The 10,000-nt window shown below is 28.6% G+C and overlaps 1 protein-coding gene across 1 annotated transcript; it reads right to left on the reverse strand.

Moving 5' to 3' along the window:
• Nucleotides 1-291: 291 nt before the first annotated feature.
• On the reverse strand, nucleotides 292-5,300 carry LOC113870702. The gene is made up of 4 exons (XM_027507107.1): nucleotides 3,414-5,300; nucleotides 2,822-3,355; nucleotides 1,040-1,537; nucleotides 292-954 (listed from the first exon to the last, which is right to left on the reverse strand). Exons 1-4 carry the CDS (start codon nucleotides 4,576-4,578, stop codon nucleotides 425-427), a joined length of 2,727 nt encoding a protein of 908 aa, XP_027362908.1. The 5' UTR covers nucleotides 4,579-5,300; the 3' UTR covers nucleotides 292-424.
• Between the last annotated feature and the right edge of the window lie 4,700 nt (nucleotides 5,301-10,000).

Genomic DNA, 10,000 nt, shown 5'->3' on the forward strand with positions numbered 1-10,000 from the left:
CTTACACCGTTATCTGTTGTTGAGAGAGATTTATGATCATATGATAAAAAATTATATACTAAATACTAAATTTCTCTCCGCATTGAATTCAATCAAATCCTAAGATAATAAGTTGAATTGCTATAGTACATTATAGATCAATGTCATTCCATTCTTTCTATGAAAGAGTAGTTTGAAACTATACGAAAACTAAAGTATATATATAATATATGTATCGAATATTTCTACTAATAGAATATCTAATATAAAAATATCTACCTCTAAGATTTATTCTTTTTTTTTAATAACATTTTTCTTATTATCCAAATTTATATTATTCATATATATTATTCAAATACATATATTTATATATAGAAATATATCGAATATGATTTGATTTATATAATCTTTATTTTTAGAAAAAGATTTTATAATTATATTATAATTAACTTAATTTTATTTGAATTGTTCGAATTGTATAATCATCAATTACTGACACTGGTAAACGGCCCAAAGCAATTTGATTATAATTCAATTCGTGACGATCATAAGTCGAAAGTTCATATTCTTCAGTCATTGATAAACAATTTGTTGGACAATACTCAATACAGTTACCACAAAATATACAGATTCCGAAATCAATACTGTAATTAAGCAATCGTTTCTTTCGAATATCAGTTTCCAGTTTCCAATCAACAACGGGTAGATCTATGGGACATACACGAACACATACTTCACAAGCAATGCATTTATCAAATTCGAAATGTATTCGACCACGGAAACGTTCCGATGTGATTATTTTTTCATAAGGATATTGAATAGTTACAGGTAAACGATTTGCGTGAGATAAGGTAATCGTGAAACTTTGACCAATGTACCTTGCAGCTCGGACTGTTTGTTGACCATAATTCATAAATCCAGTTATCATAAGGAACATATCGTGAATATCTCTGATTATTTTTGTTTTTTTTCTTTCTCTTGTTTGAGACAAGTTATGAATATAGAAGGTCCGTTTTTTATAGTGAAAACAATTGAGACGAAGTTGTTAATAATAGATTACCGAGAGAAATGGGTAAAAGAAACTTCCATCCAAAATTTAATAATTGATCTATTCTTAGCCTAGGTAAAGTCCATCTTGTTGTGATAGAAACGAATAAGAACAAATAAGTTTTAGCTAGTGTAATAAAGATACCAATTGTTGTTACAAAAACTCCATATGCTTTATTTATTTCAAAAAATTCAGAAACAAATATGTACGGAATAGAGATATTCGGACCACCAAAGTAAAGAACTGTTACAAACAAGGAAGAAATTAATAGGTTTAAATAGGAAGCAATGTAAAATAAGCCAAATTTGATACCCGAATATTCGGTTTGATAACCCGCTATTAATTCTTCTTCCGCTTCTGGTAAATCAAAAGGTAATCTTTCACATTCTGCTAAAGAAGAAATTAGAAAAACGATGAAACCCATAGGTTGACGCCACAAATTCCATCCCCAAAAACCATATTTGGATTGCGCTTCAACTATATCAACTGTACTTAAGCTGTTAGATAATCCTAGTCGGTGATAACATTACTGTTCCCATCTCTATTACAGAACCGTACATGAGATTTTTCACCTCATACGGCTCCTTTTAAGCCTTCAATAAATCTAAGGACCAGACCGATTATTTATCTCTTGATATATTTATAAAATGGATAAGATTCGATTTTATCGGACGGTTCTGAATTAGACCAATTGAATTCTGTCTGTTTTGTTTTATTTAATGAAAAAATTAATAATAAAGAAAAATACATTTCAAATTTTATTTGAATAAATAAAAGATACAAAAAGTACTTCTGAATTGATCTTATCCCTTTAAAAAAAAATTGGAATTTGTTGAGTAATAACTGAATTCTTCAATAAAATACTCTTTATAGAATTCTCAATAACTTCTCCATCATTTTCGATTACAAAAAAGAATTATACATTCGTTTTCTGAATTATGACATGAATTCCATCTTCCTAGAATATAGATGTAAGAAAAAAAAAGAAAAAGGGTATCACTTTTTCTTTCGCTCCTAGCCTTTTTTTGTGCAACTAAAAAGGGACTCAAAAAAAAAAGTGAATTAATGAAAACAAAAGTAAAGGATTATTTCGTTCCTGATAGTCATTTATTTAATCAGTGGATGGGAGCATACTCTGGATCGGAATTGTAGGGAGTACTGCCTGATTTTTTCTACCAACTTAAAGCCCCAATTAGTATTCTTTTTCTATTATGTATAAATGCTCTTTTGGATATTTAAAAAAATTTGCGTTACTAATCCTTTGTGTATTTTGGTGTTTCTACCCATCCATTCATTTTTTTATTAAACCCCTTTAGTTATGTTAATACATGTATGATAATTCATACAAATGATAGTGAAAACTCAAAAAAAAGGTTGGTTTTTCTTTTGTGCCCGCTTCAAGACAGGATGACTAATCAACCAACCTTGGGGGTAAATGACCTCTTCTACTGAAGAAATAGAATAGAATTTTTTTTTTCACTTAATTCTTATACATGGAAAATGAGACTCAATATTTTGACTGCAATTTTAACTCCTCATACTATCTATTAACTATAAGTAATATATAACTATAAGTAATATAGTATATATATAGAATTAATAAATTCTATTCAATAGAAGCTGTTTTATTTCACTCATATAACTATCTGATTAAATTCTTCAATCCGAATTTCGAAAAAGAATAATGATAAGGATATATATTCAATTTATTATCCTTCTTTACTAGAAAGCACTATAAAGAAAGGGGGGAGTATAGCAATAGTATCGAAAAGCTTCTGTCTCAACGAATCGCACGTAGAGATATTGATAACACACATAGAGTTAATGGTATTTCATAACTAATCGATTGAGCAGCAGCTCGTAGACCACCCAAAAAGGAATATTTATTATTTGACCCATATCCTGACATAAGAAGTCCAATGGGAGCAATACTTGAAATAGCAATCCATAAAAAAACACCGATATTGAGGTCAGATAAAACAAAGTTATAATTAAAAGGAATTACTGAATAGCTTATTATAATTGATATGACTGATATGAATGGTCCGATACTGAATAAATTAATATCTCCTCTAGATGGAATAAGATTCTCCTTGAAAAGTAGTTTTGTTCCGTCTGCTAGAGCTTGAAGAACTCCAAAAGGACCAGCATATTCAGGTCCAATACGCTGTTGTATCCCTGCGGATATTTCTCTTTCTAACCATACAATTGCTAGTACACTTATTGTGATTCCTAATACAAGAATAAAAATAGGGGCAAATACCCATAGAATTCCATATACCTCTTTAAAAGATTCCAATCTGAAAAAAAAATGGATATCTTGTATTTCTGTTGTATCAATTATCATTTCAACGATCAACCTCTCCCATAATGATATCTATGCTACCTAGTATTGTCATAATATCGGCCAATTTCATTGTTTTAACTAATTGAGGAAGAATTTGCAAATTGATAAAACCCGGTGGACGAATTTTCCATCTCCAAGGAAAACCATTTTGATCACCTATTAGAAAAATTCCTAATTCTCCCTTAGGAGCCTCAACTCTTACATAAAGTTCTTGTTTCGGCAATTCAAAAGTCGGAGACGCTTTTTTACTAATAAATCGATATTCAAAATCATTCCATTCTGGCTCTGTTTCTTTATCTAAGCAGCGAATTTCTAAATTTTCATATGGTCCGCCGGGAATTCCTTCCAAAGCCTGTTGAATAATTTTTATAGATTCCGTCATTTCACCAATTCGAACTAAATAACGAGCTAACGAATCTCCTTCTTTTTGCCATTGAACTTCCCAATCAAATTCCTCATAACACTCATAATTATCAACTTTACGTAGATCCCATTGTATTCCGGAAGCCCGAAGCATTGGTCCTGATAAACCCCAATTTATTACTTCCTCTCCATCAACAACGCCTACTCCCTCAACCCGTTCTAAAAAAATAGGATTTCGCATAATAAGTCTTTGATATTCAACAACCTTTGTTAAAAAATAATCGCAGAATTCAAAACATTTATCTATCCAACCATGAGGTAAATCAGCCGCTACCCCTCCGATACGAAAAAAATTATGCATCATTCTCATACCTGTCGCAGCTTCGAATAGATCATATATTAATTCTCTTTCTCGGAAAATATAGAAGAAAGGGGTTTGTGCACCAATATCTGCCATAAAAGGTCCCAGCCACAGTAGATGAGAAGCTATACGACTCAACTCTAACATAATTACTCGGATATAGCTAGCTCTTTTAGGTACTTGAATATTTCCCAACTGTTCTGGTCCGTTTACAGTTATTGCTTCTGTGAACATAGTAGCTAAATAATCCCAACGTGTTACATAAGGGAGATATTGTATAATTGTTCGGTTTTCTGCAATTTTTTCCATCCCTCTGTGTAAATAACCCAATATTGGTTCACAATCAATAACATCCTCACCATCCAGAGTAACAATAAGTCGAAGAACACCATGCATTGATGGGTGGTGAGGTCCCATATTTACTATCATGAGGTCCTTTCTTGTAGCTGGGATATTCATAGATTTTTTTCCTCGATTCATAGAAGAATGAATCGCTTTAAAAAAAAAAAAAAATTCATCAAAATTCAAGATCTAATAAATCGAATAATTGAAAATGACTCTTCAAATTAACGAATTTGTGACTCCCGAATATCAAACTGATTTATTAATTTTTTATAACGTATTCTACTTTTTTTTGACAAATAAGACAGTAATCGTTGCCGTTTTCCCAGAATTTTACGTAAACCCCTTTGAGATAAATAGTCTTTTCGGTGCAATTCAAAATGCGAAGTAAGTCTTCGTATCTTATTGGTAAAATGGAATATTTGAAATTCAACTGATCCCGGGTTTTCTTCTTTTTTTTCTTCTGAAATAACAGGTATAAATGAATTTTTTACCATAAAAAAATGAAATGAAAGCTTTCCTCTTCCCCTCGCTTTTGATAAATATTTTTATTGATCAGTAATAGTAATGATACTCATTTTTGTATATAAATCTGAATTTCCTTAGGAATTCCTGATTGAATTCATTCTTTCTTATTAATCAATCCAATCTAAATAGATAGAAAAGATACCATATTTATGGATTCACCAAATAACAAATTGTATGCTTGAAAAATAAAAGACAATTTTGTTGATTCTTTTTTCGATCTAATGGATACATCATTAGATTAGTATCAATGCCACAATGTGTGTTCCCATTTATGTTATGTATATAACAATTTGTCTTCATATACCAGATATATATTATGGTAAATAGAAGACAAATTTCGATTAACGAATTTTCAATCGCGGATACATATGTAGCCTTACTATATTGAAACGACTTCCATTATGGGTATTAAACCAATAGCGATTTATACAAGCTAATTCTTCTAATCTATAATTTGGCCAAAGAAAAATTTGGAAATTCATTAGTTTTTTTTTATCTCTGTCAAGATCTTTTCGTTTTTGAGTCAAAAAATTATTACCTTTATTTTCATTGTAAAATATTGTGTTTCTATGCATACTATTTATATTCTTAGGATTTAAACAAATTACAATTCTCAACTCTCTACGACGTCTAGCGGATAAAATATTTTCAGGAACAAGCAAATTATAATTTTTTTTTTTTTTTTTTTCTGTTATTTTTGGATCTCTTGTCCGTGTAATGTATTTTTCAAATTTTTCTTATCAACATTACTTTTTTCGGAGTATTTTTGATTCATTTTGTACTTACTCTTACGAATTAATGAGATACCCATGGTTTGATACATAAAAAATTGTTTATTGTTTTTTCTAGACAGGCGAACTGGTTTGATAATAAAAAATTCGTTTTTCATAAATTTTGTATTTTCATTTTTCTTCAAGCCTGGAAAAGTGAAATCCTTATGATTTTGAATCAGCATAATTTTTAGATCTAGTTCTTCCCTTTGAATAGAGGTTATAGCAATTTCTCTTAAATTTTTCAATCTAATCAGGAGACAGTATACTTTGACATTATTTAATATTCTTTTACCTAAGAAATTCTTCCAGTCCAAATGAAAAGTAAAAAAATTCTTGTTAAGAAATTTAGTTTAGCCTTCATCTTGTTCTTGTCTTTCTTTTTCTTTATACCCTTACCATCCTTTTTACTGTCCAATTCCGCAAATTTTTTTTCAATATCTTTTTTTTGGTTTGAGGGAGATGATTCAAGATTTACTCGACCCGCGCATTCTGTTTTTGCTCGATTTTGAGTCTCTAACTCGAATTCCGGAGATTTCTTTTTTTTCGATGGTCTAAAAATATCTATTATTCTTTTCTTTTCAGTAATGTTATTTTGATTTTCACTAACATTTTGATTTATATTTATATTAAAATGGAAAAAAAGTGATTTGATTGGTATGATCCGCGGGTTATTTTGATATTTATATGCATTAGAAAATATCAAAAATTCTGAAACGAAAAAAAATTTCGTACTCGATATGGAACGATTTAGTATTTCTACATTTATTCCCATCCAATCAAAATACTTTCTATCCAGATTTTTTTCCATATCTATAATAGCATCTTCCGCTGTATAATTCTTCATAGAGATATTACTCATTATATCAAATAATTTTTTTTTATGCGTGTTGTAATTAGAAGAAATCGCTTGCTTTTTATTTGCGTGGAATGATGATCTATATCCATAAATATATGAGTCTTTATTTTCCGTATAATTAATAGAGTTATAGGATAAAAGATCATATCTATATTGTTTTTTCATTTTTTTTTTTTTTAATGCGTCTATTTGTTCTTCTTTGTAAAGAATTAATCGGGTTTTTTCATAAGAATCACAGTTGGTTAAATCTTTATTTTGAGCCACACGATGTTCATTGATTCTATTTCTCCATTTTTGTGGTACTAATCTAGACCATATGCTTTTAGATAAGTCATATTGATAATGACCCTTTAACCAATTTGTCCATTGATTCATTACAGAATTGGGAGGGTTCTTATGTTTTAATTTGGAATGAAATATTCCTTGTACTCCAAAAAAAGAATCCTTTATTTCATTCTTAAGAAAAAAAAATCTTCCATGATATTGAAAAACATATCTTAACTTATACTTATCTATGTTAATGTTGATTACTTGGTTTTGTGATAATTTAAAAAATACATATGCTTGTGACAAAAAGGAGACGTTACAAGAATTCTGTGAATTCGTATTACTAGTATTGTGTATAATCGAAATAAAGTGAATTATACTTTGATTTGTTTTATCAGTTATTTCTGTATTTACTTCATTATTGTAAATGGATCTATTTATCATTTTTTTTTTTGATTCCAGAAAAAGTTGTATATTGATCCTAGGAATACTAATGATATATAGAAGGATATCTATGTATATCCTTTTCAGGAAAAATTTAAAAAAAAAATGTGATTTACGAGTTAATCGAACATTTCTTATTTGTAATATCTGCAAAATATTTTTTTCTAATTCTAATCTTTTAGTATCATAAGTTGTTTTGTTCGAATGAATATTTATCTCTGAAATTAGAAGTCCCCCTTTCCTTTTTTCTTTTGTCATTTTTTCTATTTGTTTTAGAATAGTTTTTGTTTTAGCATTCAGGTCTTTTATTTTTTTTTTTATCAATGAACAATTTCCCCAATTTATAGATTGAATTGGAATGGTTGATTCGAAAATAATTGGATTATTCTTACAAATTGTTGAATCTTTTTTGTTTTCATTCAATTCATTTATTTTTTTGAGTCTAACAAATAATAAAAATAAAGAATGAAAATTTGTAAAATTAAAAATGAAGAGTTGTTTTATTTTTTTTTTTAGAAATAGAATACTTTTGCTGATCCATTTTGCAATATCTTTTGAGATATTTAGAAACCATTTTGTTCTTTCATTTAAAACTTTTAGAACTCGAAAAAAATAATTTTTCAATTTTTTCTTTTTTTTTTTTGAGTTCTTTAAAAATAGGATCACAAAAAGAAAATCGATTTTTTTGAGAATCAGAAAAGGGCAATTCAACTTCCCTTCCCCAAATTGTTAAAAAACAGAAGTTCTTTTTTTTCACTTTTTTTTTCATTCTATCTTTTTCCTTTTCATTGGATCGTAACTTAGATCTGTGCCAAGGTTTCAGACGAAAAGGAAATAAGATCTTTATCTGAATACCGTCTGTTAGCCATTTTTGGGGAAATTCTGTTTCAGATAATTGAACGCCATTATAGGTACATTTAATATACATTTCTCTCTTCCAATCCCTATAATCTTCTGACCATTCGGGAAATTGAAAAAGTAGTATACGAACGATATTTTTAGTTATTATCAATGAGGGTAATTTAATATATTTTCGAAGAATCGATTGGGTTATTAATAAAAAACCTCTTATTCCTTGAGCAAATATAAAGTTATCCCAGGCTTCTGCTATTTCTATACGTTTTTTTTCCGCATTTTCGTTTATTTTTTTTTTGTCGTCCTCCTCTTTTTTCTCACTTTCTTTTGCCTTTTCCTCTGTATAATCCAAAATTGGAAATTTTGTCTTTTTTCGAATCCAATTTTGGAACAGAAAAAAGATTTTCATTGACTCGAAACTATCAAAAAAAAAGAACAAGCGTTTCTCAAATTTGTCCAAAAAAAGGGGGGAATGCACAGTTCTTTGAAAAAATTTCCAAGTAACTGTTTTACGCCTTTGAGCACGTATGGATCCTTTGATTATGTCTCGCCGAAAATCCGGTTGTTGTGAATAACGTAGTAAAGCCAATTCGTTTTTTTTAGTATTCTCAGTATTTCCAGTATCATTATGGGTACCCTTATTCTGTTTCTGTAAATTTTTAGTAAAAACCACTACACGTTTGGCTTTTCTAGAACGAATCTGAAAATTTTCTGCTTCATTTTTCCCCCCCAGTTGTTTTAATTCGTCGATAAATTTGTATGACCATAGGGGAACTTTTTTACTGATTTCGTTTATTCCAATACATTTTTTTCTATTTATATTTACTAGTGTTTTATTGTTCAGATCAGTTCTAATTGCATCAAAGAAAAATTGGATTTTTTTATTTTCTTCGGAATCCAATTTTTCTTGTTCATGTTCTGGAAATAAATAATAAACTATTTTAAAATTCAAGCTTGATACTGATTTTTTAGAAAATTGATTAATTAGAAAAAAAAAAAAAGAGAATTCAGTTACTAATAATTTTCTATCAAATATATGAATTTTCTGTTCAAATTCTGAATAAATACTATTATTATTACTATTCTTATTAGAAAGAAGTATACTATGAATCTTATTTATCAAAATGTCATTTTTTTTGTAAGTTTTTTCATTTTTGATTGAGGGTAAAAAAGAATTTTGGATTCGTCCACGAAAGGGTCCGTTCAGCAAAGGATCATATATTTTAATTAAGTATTTTATTTTTGTTTCATCATTACACAATCTAATTCGGTTTTCAAATATATCCATAGGATAAAATTCCTTATCTAGAACTTTTGCCCTATTTAGAAATTCATTAGTTAGTTTCTTTCTTTTTTCTTCATTAGTATAGCTCCAAAAATTCGACAATTCTTTATAGGAAATTTTTTCTCTTGTGAAGGAATCCATTTTTGTTTCCAGCATTTTTTGAAAAGTCGATAAATTTTTTGGATACGAAAAAGAAATTCTTTTTTTTCCATCACTTTGACATGTATGAAAAAAAAATTCTGAAATTTCATTTCTTACGACATTTTCAAATCGATCGTTTTTTATATATCGAAATGGACGATTCCATCGTTTATAATTGAAAAGAATGTTTATAAGAAATTTTTGAGGAAATCCGAAGCTATTTTTCTCCTTGTTGATGTTGTACAAATTCTTCTCTTTTTTAGATAAAATATAAGGAAAAAGATCATTTTTGGTGGATCTTTTTTGTTTTTGTCTAGTTCGTGCCGTTTGCAAATTTCTTTCGACATACATTTTTTTTTTTTTCAATTTCATTTCTTTCTTGAATTTCTAAAAGTTTCTTAGAAAAAAAAG

This window comes from Abrus precatorius, unplaced genomic scaffold (assembly GCF_003935025.1).
Source record: "Abrus precatorius isolate BTA unplaced genomic scaffold, Abrus_2018 Scaffold68, whole genome shotgun sequence".
Lineage (NCBI taxonomy): Eukaryota > Viridiplantae > Streptophyta > Magnoliopsida > Fabales > Fabaceae > Abrus > Abrus precatorius.

Excerpts from the sequence above, each read along its gene's own strand:
- LOC113870702 (XM_027507107.1), bottom strand. The coding sequence starts at position 4,578 with ATGAATCGAGGAAAAAAATCTATGAATATCCCAGCTACAAGAAAGGAC. Across the intron at positions 1,538-2,821 it reads TGTGTTATCAATATCTCTAC|GATTATCTAACAGCTTAAGT; the intron begins GTGCGATTCGTT and ends ATCACCGACTAG. Across the intron at positions 955-1,039 it reads TCTTTTACCCATTTCTCTCG|AAAGAAAAAAAACAAAAATA; the intron begins GTAATCTATTAT and ends CTCAAACAAGAG.